Source organism: Malus domestica, chromosome 05 (assembly GCF_042453785.1).
Source record: "Malus domestica chromosome 05, GDT2T_hap1".
Classification (NCBI taxonomy): domain Eukaryota; kingdom Viridiplantae; phylum Streptophyta; class Magnoliopsida; order Rosales; family Rosaceae; genus Malus; species Malus domestica.
Window position 1 is genome coordinate 3,177,147 of NC_091665.1, and position 15,612 is coordinate 3,192,758.

At 36.9% G+C, this 15,612-nt stretch overlaps 1 protein-coding gene across 1 annotated transcript; it reads right to left on the reverse strand.

Annotated features, from left to right (window-relative positions):
• Window positions 1-6,108: 6,108 nt before the first annotated feature.
• Window positions 6,109-9,806, reverse strand: LOC103437222 (serine carboxypeptidase-like 42). Its single transcript, XM_070822104.1, has 10 exons — window positions 9,036-9,806; window positions 8,468-8,575; window positions 8,258-8,350; window positions 8,028-8,120; window positions 7,749-7,834; window positions 7,374-7,652; window positions 7,125-7,258; window positions 6,925-7,017; window positions 6,711-6,828; window positions 6,109-6,620 (listed from the first exon to the last, which is right to left on the reverse strand). The coding sequence occupies exons 1-10, from the start codon at window positions 9,283-9,285 to the stop codon at window positions 6,453-6,455; spliced, it is 1,422 nt and encodes a 473-aa protein (XP_070678205.1). The 5' UTR covers window positions 9,286-9,806; the 3' UTR covers window positions 6,109-6,452.
• Between the last annotated feature and the right edge of the window lie 5,806 nt (window positions 9,807-15,612).

The following is a 15,612-nucleotide window of genomic DNA, read 5'->3' on the forward strand; positions in this document are numbered from 1 at the left end:
GAACTACTATCCTTTGTTCGGGTATTTGACCAGCTATACTATTTTGGACACGGTCGATGTGGGACTCAAGTGCGGTGTTCTGCTTAACAGCTAAAGAGCTCGCTTTCTCTTTTTTTTGTTCGATTACTTTCTAAGCCTGAAACTGCCGTCTTTATATTTAAACAATACATAAAAGTTGTGTCATTGTTTTGGGAGATTTTTACAAGTTAAAACATGATTAATTGTGTTGGTAGATTGTAATGTCATTGTTTTGGGAGATTTTTACAGGTTAAAACATGATTAATTGTGTTGGTAGATTGCTTGTACGTTTGTATCAAGTTTCTCTGAAAACTGAGCTTTCTTGGTGGTCACTGATGGGGTCTCATGTGATAATTCTAAGATTTAGCTATGGAGAAATGCAGAGAAAGAATTCGAAGAGAGAGAGTAGTGAGAGAAACTGAAACTTTTTCATATATTCACTATTACATCCTTTGCCTTTTTATAAATACAACCACACACAACTAACTTCTAGATTCACCAATACAATAGAGACACATGGCAGTGCCTAACAACTCTATCAACTAACAATACATCATGTAATCTAACATTCCCCCTCAATCTTATGCTAGGCATTCCCAAGCATAAGATTGGAACAATGAGAACTAAACAATGGAAAACACAAACCCTCGGTAAAGATATCAGCAAACTGTTCTGATGATGCAACAAACTGCAACAAAATTGTTCCTTGCTGAACCCTTTCACGCACAAAATGGCATTCTATTTCGATGTGTTTAGCTTTAGAATGCAAAATGGGATTAGTTGCTAGAGCCATGGTAGATATGTTGTCGCAATGAAGCAATGGTGTAACTGAAGAAGAAAGAGACAGATCCTTAAGTAATTGTTGAAGCCATACCACTTCAGCAGTTGTATTTGCCATTGCTCTATACTCGGCCTCAGTAGAAGAACGACTAACAGTATGTTGTTTCTTCGAACTCCAAGAAATAGGATTATGACCTAAAAACATAATGAAACCAGTTGTTGACCTTCTGTCATTGGGATCCCCAGCCCAATCAGCATCTGTGTAAGCTCTAATATCCAAATTGCCAAGTTTAAAACACAATCCAAGCTGCATAGTCCCTTTAAGATACCTCAAGATGCGCTTGACCACAACAAAATGACTTGCAAGTGGAGAATGCATGAATTGACAAACTTGATTAACCGAATAGGCTATATCAGGTCTAGTAAAAGTCAAATACTGGAAGGCACCAACTATACTTCTGTAAATACCTGGATCAGGAATTAGAGGGTTACCATAAGTTAAGAGCTTTTGATGAAGATGACAAGGAGTTGTACAAGGCTTACTGTCTAGCATATTTGTCTTGTGCAGCAAGTCCTTGATATATTTAGACTAATGAATAAGTATTCCCTGAGATTGATACTCAATTTGCAGACCAAGGAAATAATGTAGAATTCCTAAATCCTTCAAATCAAACTCCCTAGTTAATTGGTGTATCATAGATTGAACATAGGAATCATCATCTCCACTGAGTATAATGTCATCAACATATAGGAGCAACACAACAATTGAATGACCATTATTTTTTACATATAGAGCTGGATCAACATAAGATGCTTTAAAACCCAAACTAAGAAGGAATCTGGAAACCTTTCATTCCATGCTCGAGGAGCCTATTTAAGGCCATACAAAGACCTTTCAAGTTTGCACACAAACTTTGGACGATCCTTGTCAATAAACCCCTGTGGTTGAGACATATACACTTCTTCATCTAGAAATCCATGCAGAAACGCATTTTTGACATCTAATTGTTTAAGTTTCCACCCATTTGTAGCTGTCAATGGTAACATCAATCTGACTGTAGTAGGTTTAACTACATGACTAAAGGTTTCATAATAATCAAGGCCAGCTTCCTGAGAGAACCCCTTGGCCACTAAACGAGCCTTATACCTTGCAACAGAACCATCATGATGTCTTTTAACCTTATAAATCCACTTACAACCCACCAAGTTCTTATGAGGTGGAAGTGGAACTAAGGTCCATGTTTTCTATTTAAGAAGAGCCTCCATCTTCTCATTCATTGCACATTTCCACTAAGAACACTTTGAAGCAGCATTGAAAGACTGAAGTTCCCAATCCATAGAGGAATCAATTGACATGGTAGCAAAAAAGGCCTTCTTTTTAGAGATCCCAAACTTGGACCTTGTTTGCATCGGATGTGTGTTAATGTTGAGCACAGGAACTTGTTGCAGATCTGGAACTAGAGAGGTAGTCACATCAAGATTGTTTTCAGAGGACACCAACGAAGATGTAGAATCTGAGACAATTGAACCTCCAGTAGAGACAAGATCACCAAGTGTTTGAGAGTAGAACTGAGTAACAGGGACTGGAGAATATGATGATAGATATGGAAATGGTATTGGTATGATTGGAGGATGATGAAAGGTATTAGAGTGACTAATCAAGGCTGGGTGTGGTTGAGTGAATAAATCAGACTTGAGACAAGAGTTGGACAACCCATGAGCACTAGGAAAAACAGTTTCATCAAACAATACATGCCTGGACACAATAAGCTTATTATCCTTTGTAGCATAACAAATATATCCCTTATATTGAGCAGCATACCCCAAGAAGATGCGTTGTATGGTTTTAGGTTCCAGTTTATGTTGTCGATATGGTTTCAGGGAAAGGTAACAAGCACAACAAAAAATCCTTAAATTCTCAAGGCAAGGTGGAGACTTAAACAACATCTCAAATGGAGACTACATCTTTAACACAGAGGTAGGCATTCTATTAACAAGATAAGTAGCTGTAGCACAAGCATGAAACCAAAACTTTGGTGAAAGGGAAGCTTTTTGAAGTAATGTAATAGCAGTTTCAACAAGATGCCTATTCTTTCTCTTAGCTAAACCATTCTGCTCAAGAGTGTAAGGACATGATTTTTGGTGTAAAATCCTTTTAGATTTGAGAAAATTTTGAAATAGAATACTAGTATACTCTCTCCCACCATCACTCTGTAGTACTTAAATATGTGCAGAAAAATAGGTATGAATATAAGCTTGGAATTGCACAAATATCTCAAAGACAGCAGCTTTATTAATCATGGGAAATATCCATGTATATCGTGTACATTCATCTATAAACGACACATAATAGCTATACCTTTCTAAAGACTTAGTAGGAGAAGGACTTCATACATCAATATGAATGACTTCAAAAGGAACAAGAGACTTTGAAGCCGCTAAAGGAAAAGGTAACTTGGTAAACTTTCCTTGTAAGCAATCAATACAAGTTTGAGATGTGGAATTACAGGGAAAATTAATATCTGACTTACTAAGGGCTACTTGAGTTACAGAGTTGGTTGGATGACCCAATCTGCAATGCCAAAGATATGTATTGATTTTCTGTCCAAGAAATGTTGCAGGAGTTGGCTTTGGTTGTTTGAGAATGGGAAGTGGATAGACAGCTTGGTTACTCAGTCTTTGATATAGTACCTTGTTGGTGACCTTGTCCTGTATACACAGAAAAAATTCATCAACAATACACCTACAATTGTTGTCTTTACGCAATTGATGCATAGACAATAAGTGTTGTGATAAGTGTGGAACATGTAACACAAATTTTAACTCAAGTGTATGTGATGAATTAGATAAACAAGCTTGACCAATGTGTTTAATTTGTAAACCTTCACCACTAACACTAGTAACTGTCTCTGATGAAGAATAAGGAGTAGCAGCTTGCAAATTGGACAGATCAGATGTCATGTGATTGGTTGCTCCAGAATCGAGTAACCAATACTCTTGTTGTGGTGCTGTTGGAGAGAAGTTGGTTATTGCAGTAAAGGCACCAGTTGAACCATGTTGAGGAGAGAACATCCCATTTGAATACTGAGAGTGAGACATCATATTAGGGTTTTGCACTTAAGACTGAAATGGATGTGAAGACTGAAACTGATGTGGCAACTGTGGAGTAGAAGAGTGAAATGGATGTTGCTGAATCACATTGGGAGATTGAGAGAAGTTTTGAGATTGAGGCACAGAAATAGGTGCAGAATTGAGTCTGTCAAATTAGGTGGCAGCAGTATGTCATTTTCTGTGACAGATTTGACAATCATTCTAAAAACCATTGAGAGCTACATGTCCCTTTTTATCACATATTTGACAGATGAGCAAAGGTTGAAATGATTGATCTGAAACTATCTGAGAGCCAGAATTCTGAAACTGAGACTGAGATTGAAAAATAGGTTGTGCAGAGCCTTGATAACCAGATGGTTGATGAAAACCAGTATTGAACTTCTTGCCTTTACCCCTGAACTTGTAGTTATTCCCCCTTGAAGTTGTTATAAGTCCCAGAGCCAGTCTGAGAGGCAAATGCAACATGACCATTGGTAGGAAAAGAGGACAGTGGCTGAAACTGAGACATCTGTGAACCAGAAGGAACATATAACCCAAAATCAAAGTTGCCAATGGGAGTGTTAGTATTGGAAGAGCTATCATAAACTGAACGTGAAGTATTTGCAAGCATAGCTGCCATTAAAGATGGTGACTTGATAACCTCTTACAATGTAGACTCTTCTGCCTTCAACTGGGATCTAAGCTCTTTTAGTGAAACTAGATTCTCTCTCCCTCGAATTATAGACTTAATGATATTATATTCTGTAGGTAAGCCTCTCAGAGCTACAATGACAATATCCTCATCAGAAATCACAATACCAGCAATAGTTAATTGATCCCTACAATCTTTAATTCTCTGCAAATAAAGATCAATGGATTCTAGCCCTTTCTTGATGTTTTGCAGATCAATCTTCATTTGGACAATGCTAGTACGAGTCATATTTACAAATCGCTCTTTAAGATTATTCCATATTTCTCTTGAGCTTTGACAACCAATTACACAAGATAAAGCAGCAGTGGATAATGTTGCAGTAATCAAAGTCATAAGAGCTTTATCATGTATTTTCCAAACTTTATAAGCATCAGTGATTGAAGAGTTATTAACTACCAATTCACCATCAGAACCTAAATCATCATATTTCGAAGGACAAGTAATAGATCCATCAACAAACCCCATAATGCCATTCCCTTCTAGCAACAATTCTATCTGAAAGTTCCAAGTAACATAGTTCGAATCATCCAACTTCACAGTAACAGTGTTTCCAACATTGGGTATAAGCGAAGAGATAGGAGGTTGTGTGAGTGCTAGTTGTGCAGTAGTAACCATGACTAATTAACCAAAAAAAAAACAATAGTTTCAGAGATTCAATAAATCCAAGAGACAGAGAATCATGAAACAACAATTGCCAAGAATCAACAAATCAAGAACCAGTAATGAATCGAATCAAGCAGAGAAATCAAAAGAAAACACCTCAACTGCAGCGACGAGACAAATTGAAGATGGATTCAACCACAGATCCAAGTAGCAACGACTAATTCAACAAGCGACGACGATTAAAAGATCGACCGACATAAGAAATGCCACCGACGAGCTCAAGAAATCCCAAAAGAAAATTTCTAGGGTTTGAAGAAATTCCACTGACACGCACCGACAAATCGTCACCGGAACAACAAAGCCGAGCGGAAGCACAGGAATCGTCAACCAATGGTGTTAACCTTGGCAGGCGAAGATACCATGATAATTCTGAGATTTAGCTATGGAGAAATGTAAAGAAAGAATTTGAAGAGAGAGAGTAGTGAGAGAAACTGAAACTTTTTCATATATTCACTATTACATCCTTTGCCCTTTTTATAAATACAACCACACACAACTAACTTATGGATTCACCAATACAATAGAGACACATGGCAGTGCCTAACAACTCTATCAACTAACAATACATCCTGTAATCTAACATCACGATCCTTTGATTCGAACCACTCCAACCACTTGCAACATAGCTATTACACATTTCGGATTGAATTTGAATGACTGAAATTGTCTAGTTTTTAGATCTCCATCTAAGCGTCATCTTATTCAGAATTGTTTGGCTTCATTTAATTATAATGATGAACATTTATTTCTTTTAGAAACATCGTGTTCATCCATTTCTTGTGTTGATACATCTGACCGGTGTTACAAACCCATCCGGCTTATCAATTTCTCCGTAAGACTGCGACTTGAATGGGATTCCCAGTTTCATTTTATATAAATCAAACACCAAAGTTAAGTGATTTTCGACTCACAGCAGATCTTTCCATAAAAATGTATAAAATATACAAGCTATCGAGGAAGTGTTAATCGAACAAGAAACAAAGAATGCAGAGTTCTTCATTGGCCTCAAATGAATGTTTTTGCAGATGCTGCTGAAATAATCTTTTCTACACTTATCGCCCCTCCCTCTTTTATTTTTCGTGCTCTTGCCAAAAACAAATCAACTTTCTTTATTGCCCTTGCGGTAAAGAAATGAACTTCTGAAACTAGTAGCTTCTAAAACTACATGGTACCAATTCGTATAACTTGTTTACTCGTCAATGGGAGGACGCGTTGTGTTGGGCAGTCTTCGACCATGAACAAATGAACTGAAGAGGTGCAATGCTCTTGATGGTTGAGCATAGGGGACCATATGAGCAGCGCCCCTTACTGTGGCAAACGTCAACAGATTTCCGTACTCTGTAGCCCAACCGCCCACCTATTCATAAAATACGTACAGATATAAGCAATGTTGAAGAGAGACGGACATTCAAATTTGAATAGAATTACTAAGGAAGTGCATAAGCACCTGGCCTTTGTGAAACCAAGCTCCGTATGGGACAGTTATCGGGAACTTTAGGTCAAGTGCTAGTTCACGTATCAGTGTCCGGGAGCCAAGTAATGGTACAACAGAATCTTGATCCCCACTGCATTTGGTTGATAATCATGTTATGTAGCAGCACTAAAAATTAGAGTATGTACTATTCAACTTAGCTCCTGTACACATTAGCATGACGAATTACCTGAAAACCCAAACGGGAATATGATTTTGAACTATCCTTGTGAGCAAGGGAAGGATGTTGATGTTTTCATCAGTATCACTGTAATTAAGAACGCTGTACAATACAAAGACGAGAAGATCAGTCATATGACAGATGCGAGGATAGACTAAAGATAAGTCATCAAATTCTACCAAAGCATAAGAAAGGTTTTATTCACTTACCCACTGCACATACTCCAAGTATAAGGCAAGTTTGTACGATTTGCATGAAGGGCTTTCTGAACTTCAGGGAGGTTCAAATAAAAACTTCTTTCATATGTCATACATACATCAACTCCAACACTTATCTTAGTAGCCTGCAGCAAACGGGAGTGGAGGAAAAACTCGTTGAAACAATGAAATGACAAGTTGCATGAAATGCGAATATGAAAAAGAAAACAGATATTAAACAAACAGAAGTATAGAGAATACCATTTTCCGCAGTCTCAACTCTTGCTCCACTATAGATGGATAACAAACATCAAGGATCACATCGTAATTGTTTATGTAATCACCAACTATCTGATTTGCTTTAGATATTGCTTTGTTGCATTCAAGGCTTACATTGTGCGGATTTGCATAGACATAATCGTCAAAATCGCATTCGTTCATGATAGTAAGGCCAATTTCATCAGAAATCATTCCATGAGACCAGAAGTATTCATATGTTGCTGCAGCATCACGATCAAGTCTCAGCAGTGGATTCCCAATCTGCAAAATAACAAATAAGAAAAGTTTAAAAAGGGAAGTGACAACTATAGAGATAGATGAAAGCAAGGAATTCAAAAATATGTGGAGTCTTCTTACAGCAACCCCTTTGAGATTGAACTTGAAACCAGTTGATTCTTTATTATGGTCTAATATGGCAATAGCCAATTGTGGTATGTAGTGCCCTGTACATAAAAAATACAGATGGTAAGAACCGATTCCTGATGATAAGTCATGTAGACGGGAGATGTGGAGATGAAAGTAAAAACTAAATGCGTAACTGCAATGATTATATTTAGAAAAGGTTTGAATATATTGTAAGAGTTCCATTTGCTAGTACTCCATTATAGAATTGAAATTATATCAGACTTTGCAGACCTGCATAGCTTTCTCCAGTAAGAAACAGCTCTCGGGATCTGAAAGTTGGAAACTTCTCATACCATTTCAGCAAGAATGTGTGCATATCCTTTGCTGCCAAAAACAAATGACAGTGAAAAAAGTTGTTAAGCTTGTTTGACAAGTTTTATGAACCAAAAGCAAACATCTAGAACAGGAACACCCTTGAATCAGTGTAAAGAAAAGAAAGCGGAATCAGCAATTCACTGTACCAGTTGAGGCATCCCCAGAGTTATAATCTGAACTAGTATTCGAGTATGACCATCCTACTCCAGCAGGAGACTCAACAAAAAGGAGATTTGATGCTACACGAAATAAAGAAAAGGTACACTATTTAGTTAGATTCCGATTAAAAGCTGAACAGTGACACTCTGAAAAGAAGGAAAATTGACATGTTCAGTACATGTTCTATACAGATATACCTCTGTTCCATGACATTTTATTACTCCGGACGCCTCTACCGTCACCTGTTGGATAAAATGGACCCAACTCCGTAAAGGCACCTCCGCCAATGGAAGAACACCCCGGACCTGAACACAGAGTTAACCATCCGAAGTTATCAACTATTTGGTGTTTAAGATCCTTACTTTCAAGAACAATCACACATTGAGATAACATTTCATTCTGCAGAAAACGACATGTTAATATGGTATACATAACAAGTTCTTTTAACAAGCAACCAAATTCAAGTTGGTTACAACAAATCCAAACTATCCTAAAAATAAAAAACGGCAGCAGATTGAATAAAAGTCCAGCTGAATACGACGGATTGTCAATTGCTTTTAAGCACACCCTATATAATACACACGCGCGAGTGCGCGCGCGCACACACAATATATATATATATAATTTGAAGAATGCATCATTGCAAATAACATGAAAAATATCAGTTGAATACACCCATGAATTACACAACAGAATCTAACTAATATTTACAATCTAATATTTACAATTTGGTTTCAAGAAACACAGAAAAGGGTGAGAGTTTACCTCCATTGAGCCAAAGAGTGAGGGACTTCTTGTCAGGCTGCTTATCTGCTTCAACAAAGTAGTAAAACAAACTCCTCCCAGCTTTCACATCCACGTCAACATACCCAGCATACTGTTTGAACCCAACACTTGGCTGACCAGGCAGACTCACTACCAGATCCTCTGCTGGGTATCCCTCCACTGCACCCAGCAGCACCAACCACACACACCCCAACACAATCAAAACCCCACTAAACCAACACCTACCCATCTCCTGAAATCCCTAAATACCTCAGAAATTCTACCCTTATTTTAGTTCCTAGGCAATTCACTCTTACACAATGTATAGATATATATATGTATTATAATCTGTATGATGACACTTGCATACACATATACATTTTATACAGCCTCACTCACTCAAAGCATGATTCTTGTTTAGGAAGGGAGACAAAAAAGGTGACCCAAAAAGAAATATAATATGAAGGGTGTATGCAATATCTTATCTTTAAAGAAACAAATTCAAAGTATGGCTGGAAACGTGAAATCTGGATTGCTTTAACAGAAAGGCGTGTGTGTGTCTGTAAATATAATTAATGGTAAATGCTAGACCTGAATTTGTAGGATTTGATATAATAGGCAAGGATAAATGTACAAATGTATAAATGCAGCCTCTCAAGAACGAATGGAAAGAAAGAGACGTTAAGGAAGGTGCAGAGAAAGCAGAGTTGGGTTTAGTGTGCTTTGCAGGACTTGCAGTCATGCTTATAAGAGTTTTTTAGAGAGAGAGATGTTGAGAAGTGGAATATTGGCATACATAGTAATAATCGGACTGGCATTTCGAATGTTGATACGATAATAACTAAGCAAGTACATAGTAATAATCGCATTGGCTCGAATGTTAATTATTTCTTGTTGTTTCTTTTTTTTAATTGATTTATTATTCTTCTTCCTGCTCTAAATATCATCATAGATTTTATTTTAAATTTTTATAATCAATCTATATCACAAGTTAATTGTTTTATCTATCTGACATGTGCTTTTATTCCTTAAAAAAACATGAGAAATATTATCATATTCTCAATTCTAAATTAACACTTTTATTGGGTTTGAAAAGAAAACAAAAACAAACAAAACCAATCATATTAGTCATATTAAAATAAATATAAACTTCATTTTAATCCTTAAAAAAGATGAGTTTTAGACTATAACCTTATATAAAATTAAAATCAAATTTTAGTCCCGATACATTTAATCATCTCATTTGTTAATTATATTTTAATGTTTTATTGCTTTCTTTTTTCCTATTTTTAATGTATTAATTACATTTTATTTTCATTTTCATTTTCATTTTTATTTCATCCATCATAATATATGTAACGACTCGTCCCCAATTATTATGTTTTTTTTATAATTTTAAAAAGTGAATTTACGAAAATGCCTTTCGAGACAAAATGTTGACTTTTGTTGACTGCTGTGTCATTTCACGTAAGGTTCATTTTTTTTGGCGTATCCTCGTAGTACTCATCGCTACGAACGCGTGGGTGCAAACGGATCGTAATTTGAAGTTATAACGAATGAAGTCGAGGGTAAAATTGTAAATTTATTTATTTCTAGAATGCTCCAGATTTTTGGAGCAAAATCTGGTGGAGCCACGTGTGTGGCCCAAATTAAAAGAACGAAAGATGGTCGGTGGAGATGGAGGATAAAGGAGAGAAAAGAGGGAGGAACCGGACAAATGAGGAAGGGAGAAAAGGAGGAGAACCAAAGGGAAAAGAGGAAAGGAGGAAAAAGGAGGGAAGAGGAGAAGGAGGGGAACCGAATCGATTTCCCCTTAACCCATGACCCGGTGGTGACTCGTGAGTTTCTCCAACGAAATTCATTATTTTTCCGATGAATTGAGCTGATCTACCACTCCTAACGATCATCTCTACCCTTCCTCTACCATTTCCACATCAACTTTCAGGAGATTAGGTTCAAAATTGAGAAGAAATACATTGGTGGGTGCGACGGCTTCGGGGTGGCGATTCATCAAATCTGAAGGTAACTCCGTCAACCACCACCACCATTAGACTCCCCTTGAGTTTAGGAACGAAGCCTAGGGGTTTGTTGAGGCGTTGGAGTGAGTTTGGAGGCCGAATCAAGAATCACCTTTATAGGATTTCCAGCGGGTTTGGATGAAATTGGGACATTTCTCGGCCAAATTGGCCTTAGTTATAGGTATGAAAGTTGCTCTATTCATTGAGATCTTCATTTCTGTGAAGTTTGATAATTTTTAGAAATAGTTGAATTTTTCGACGAGTCAGGGCGGTCGACTGCCACCTGCGGTGGCACGTGGGCCGAGACATCCCCTTACCTTCTTAGGTTAAATTTGAATACTCTAATTCCATTGGTGAAGTCTGATTGACGAATTTCCATCATTTAAATGTAGTTCCATTAAGGTCCGCCGCTTGATTATTATAGCAATCGACAATCCGACCGTTGGATCGTCACCAAACTTTGATACGTTATAATTCATAATAATTGAGGATATTAGAAACGTACGGATCTTCCCGAATAGGGTATGTAAGTTACATGTTCTATTGATAAGAATTCTAATACATGATTTGATAATTGTTCTAGGCGCCGATCGTTCGTGACACCTTGATATTTGTGCTAGGGAACTGTAGCGCGGACTCTAGGTGCGTGGGCTTTTGGTTTTCTATATATACGTATATATGTTTTACATTTTACCAGAAATTGTTTTAAACAAGCGTATTCTTTTAAATGCCATGTCATGCTTGCATTTCATTTTATTATATGCATTGGTATGTATATGCATACTATTGTATGACGCTACGGAGGCCAGGTAAGTTTCAGGTGAGTATTGTATGATATTAGTGGTTGCATTGGTTATGGTTATACGTAGAGACATGTAGAGCTCATTATCTTGCACCCTGGTGTTAGTGCTCCTGCCCGTGGCCAGGGCATAGTCCTTAACGTGATGTTCACCTCCCGCACCGCACGCTCACCTTGGATCCAAATTTGGTGCACAACCTTGTCGTACATACCACATTAGGTGGTTCCAACTCATAGGTGACCCACGATTATTTGCACAACCTTCACGTGATCGTAGCACTTGAGCTTACTTATTTACATCCCACCATGTCGTACAAACCACAATAGGTGGTTCCGACTCGTGTGTAGGAATTGGTTAATGAGCTATAGGTTCAGCCATATAGGTCACGTTAGGTGACTCCGCATATCATTTTACATTGATCTGTTTCACCTGACTTACTTATTTCATTGCTGAGATACTTGACATGGCATATACTTGGTTTTCACTATTCTCGAGCATGATTTCTATATACGTATGTATTATTATTTTCTGGGAAATTATACGGATTTTACGGAGAGGGGTTATAACGTTTTCAAAAGGTTTTTATTAAAAACTTTATTTTCAGGCTCACTCACCCTTGTTTTTGTGCCCTTCCAGGTTTTAGCTGCTGAAAGTCCGTATTGACGAGGATTATTGGCAAATCTCAGTATAGGTGACTACCTCCGAGGGTATGATCCTTATCCACACACACTGTACTTTACTTATGCTTTGACGTTGCGTGTGAAATTGGTTCATCCCCTAGGACTCCGAATCGTCGCCTTCCAAGTGTCAGCCAGCACAGCTCGATTCGGAGTCCTAGTGGATATTCCGGGTCAGATTGTGTCAATATATTTTGATTTTCACATTTAGGTAAACTAACTTTTAATATAATATGGGAATACAATTTGTATAATCTTCATTTAGGTACAATAATTCATTTGATATTTTTCGCTATATCCATTGATACAAATATATAGATACATGAATTCAATATAATACATTTTGGTCCGTACATTTTGGTACATACATTTTGGTATTGACATTTAGGTATACTAATTCAATATAATATGTTTCGGTACATACATTTAGGTTCATTATAATATATGTTGGTATAAACATTTTGGTACAGTACACTTATGTATTTACATATTTATGTGTCACTAATTTCTTTTAATATTTTCTCATTTATGTTCAATTATAATTGAAAAAACTAATAAGTGCATATTAATAAAATTAAAATTTTAATATGGAGACATTAAATAACAAAAATAGAATATAAAGTTTAATAAAAGTACACTTTAAGAGATTAAATTGAATATGTAATCTAGTACTAGGTTTTTTTTTTTTTAATTCTAATCTTTTGCCAACACTAATGTTAAAAAACCCCTTAAAATAATGCAGTTTAAGGTGAATTTTGACTACTAGTGTATTGTTTAGTAGTACAACATTATAGTAAAGATTTAGTTATGTGCATGTACGTGAAAAAATTTCCAAATTGGAGGAACTCATTGGACCTTTTTCATGTTTATGTGCATTTTGATTTCTCACTATACAAACGTTATCGAGAGGAGGGATCAAATGCAAAACCTTGAAAGTAAGACGAAAGTTCTTGAATAATGTTAATTTTTTTTTCAACTTTGAAGTTATTAAGATGCTATAAAATGATCATTTTACACTTGATGTAGAATAGATGACCGAGTGAATAGAAGAAGAAATAGACCGAAGGAAGACAAAATGATGTAGTGAAAAGTTATAGATTTGACATCCAAGCTCCATTTTGGGCCGAAAAGCGTGGCGTTCTTGTTCAAACTCACAACTTTGTCGTGATGGATTTTAGCCATCTAAGGTCGTTTAGGCTTCCAAAACTGCAAAATAAAGTTTGTAACAAATTTTAGACTTTTCAATTTCTTTTTGAATTCATGTTGTTTAATTTCCTAAGCCCCTTAGCTTCCCCAGGGGTGCGTTTATATATATTTTTAAACCGTTTGGCTCCCAATGTAATTCATCAATTCAAAGTAACTCACAATAACTTTTGGGTTTTTTCTTAGACTCTGGTGGATTCTAAAAAACTTGTTCTTCAAGGTTTTTACATGGGTATTCCTCTTTGCTTGTGTTGCGTCAGCACTACTCTAAGTACTGTTCTTTTTATAATTCTATCGTTTAGAATTTCAAAACACAAAATGGTATATTTCGTTGCAATTCAAGAATAATTATTTATTATTATTATCTAGGTTTTTGACATATTAGCTCATAAGTGGCATATGCGAGGATAAATTGGACTTTTAGGAGATAGTTCCTCTCTGAAGTCGCGGCTACATATGTTTAATCGCTGTCCGTTTGCTCGAGCCACCCATTTTGCAGCCAACATCGACCCAGGGCCTAGTAGCACTGCCTCTTCCTCCTTCATGGATTGGCTCTCCCAACGTGCTATTACCCTACCCTCTGGACATAGTTTGATATCTTATTGGTTATTATCAACTCCATATGGTGTCTTAACAGGGAAGATCAGAATTGCAGAAAGAAGAAGAAGGAAGCAATACAGAGAATGTTGAAAACCTAGAGATAAAACTAGAGAGAGAGAATGAAAGATTTTGTATTGATAGAATGATTATTTCTTACAAACATTAAGCTGCAATCAGCCTTTTTATATCACTCTAGTAGCCTAACAACCTCGCTTACTGTGTAAGCTACAAATAACCATCCTAACTAACTTTCAACAGAATATTGATGACATGGCAGATTATGTGGCAGATTATGTGGCATTCCCTTGAGTCAATATCAGTCAACATCCCCCCTCAATCTCAATTAGGGAAACCGAGTTTGAGATTGAAACAAAGGCGAGTGAACGTTGGACTATGTAGACCTTTAGTAAGAATACCAGCTGTCTGTTCATCAGTAGATAGATACTCAACCAACAGATCACCATTATGCACCCTTTCACGGACAAAATGATAATCCGTATCAAGGTGTTTGATTCTCAAATGATACACCGGATTAGCACTAAGTGCTATTGCTGATTTATTATCACAGAATATAGTTGGTTGAAATAGGTAATGCAACTCCCAAATCTCTCAAAATTAGTCGAATCCATGCTACATCTGCTGTAGTATGGGCAAGTGCCTTGTATTCTGCCTCTGTAGAACTTCGAGCGACGGAGGATTGCTTCTTTGACTGCCAAAAGATTGGATTCCCACCAAGATAAACCACATAACCAGTCACAGATCATCTTGTGTTCAAATCAACAGCCCAATCAGCATCAGAGAATGCTGTCAAATGAATGTCAGTATCAGCTGCATATGTAATTCCACATTCTGCAGTGCCTTGAAGATATCGAATAATCCTTTTGACAGAAGTGAGATGTACATCTGTCAGAGCAGTCATAAATTGACACATTGAATTCACAGCATAATCTATATCGGGACGTGTAAATGTGAGATATTGCAGTGAACCAACCAAACTTCTATACAATGTAGAGTCTTGCCATGGTATGCCCTCATTCAATAGCATTTGATTGTGAAGTTTGCATGATGTATTTGCAGGTTTACAAGACTCCATTCCAGCTTTATGGATAAGATCTTTAACATATGTTGATGCACAAAACCGGAGGTCTTGGAACAACGTAAATACGACCGTGAATCTGCAAGAAATGTAAATAACACAAGATGTATTGTGGTTCACCCCAAGGTTTGGGCTACGTCCACACTAATTGTATTTCTCTGAGAGTATTTGTGAGGGAGAGAG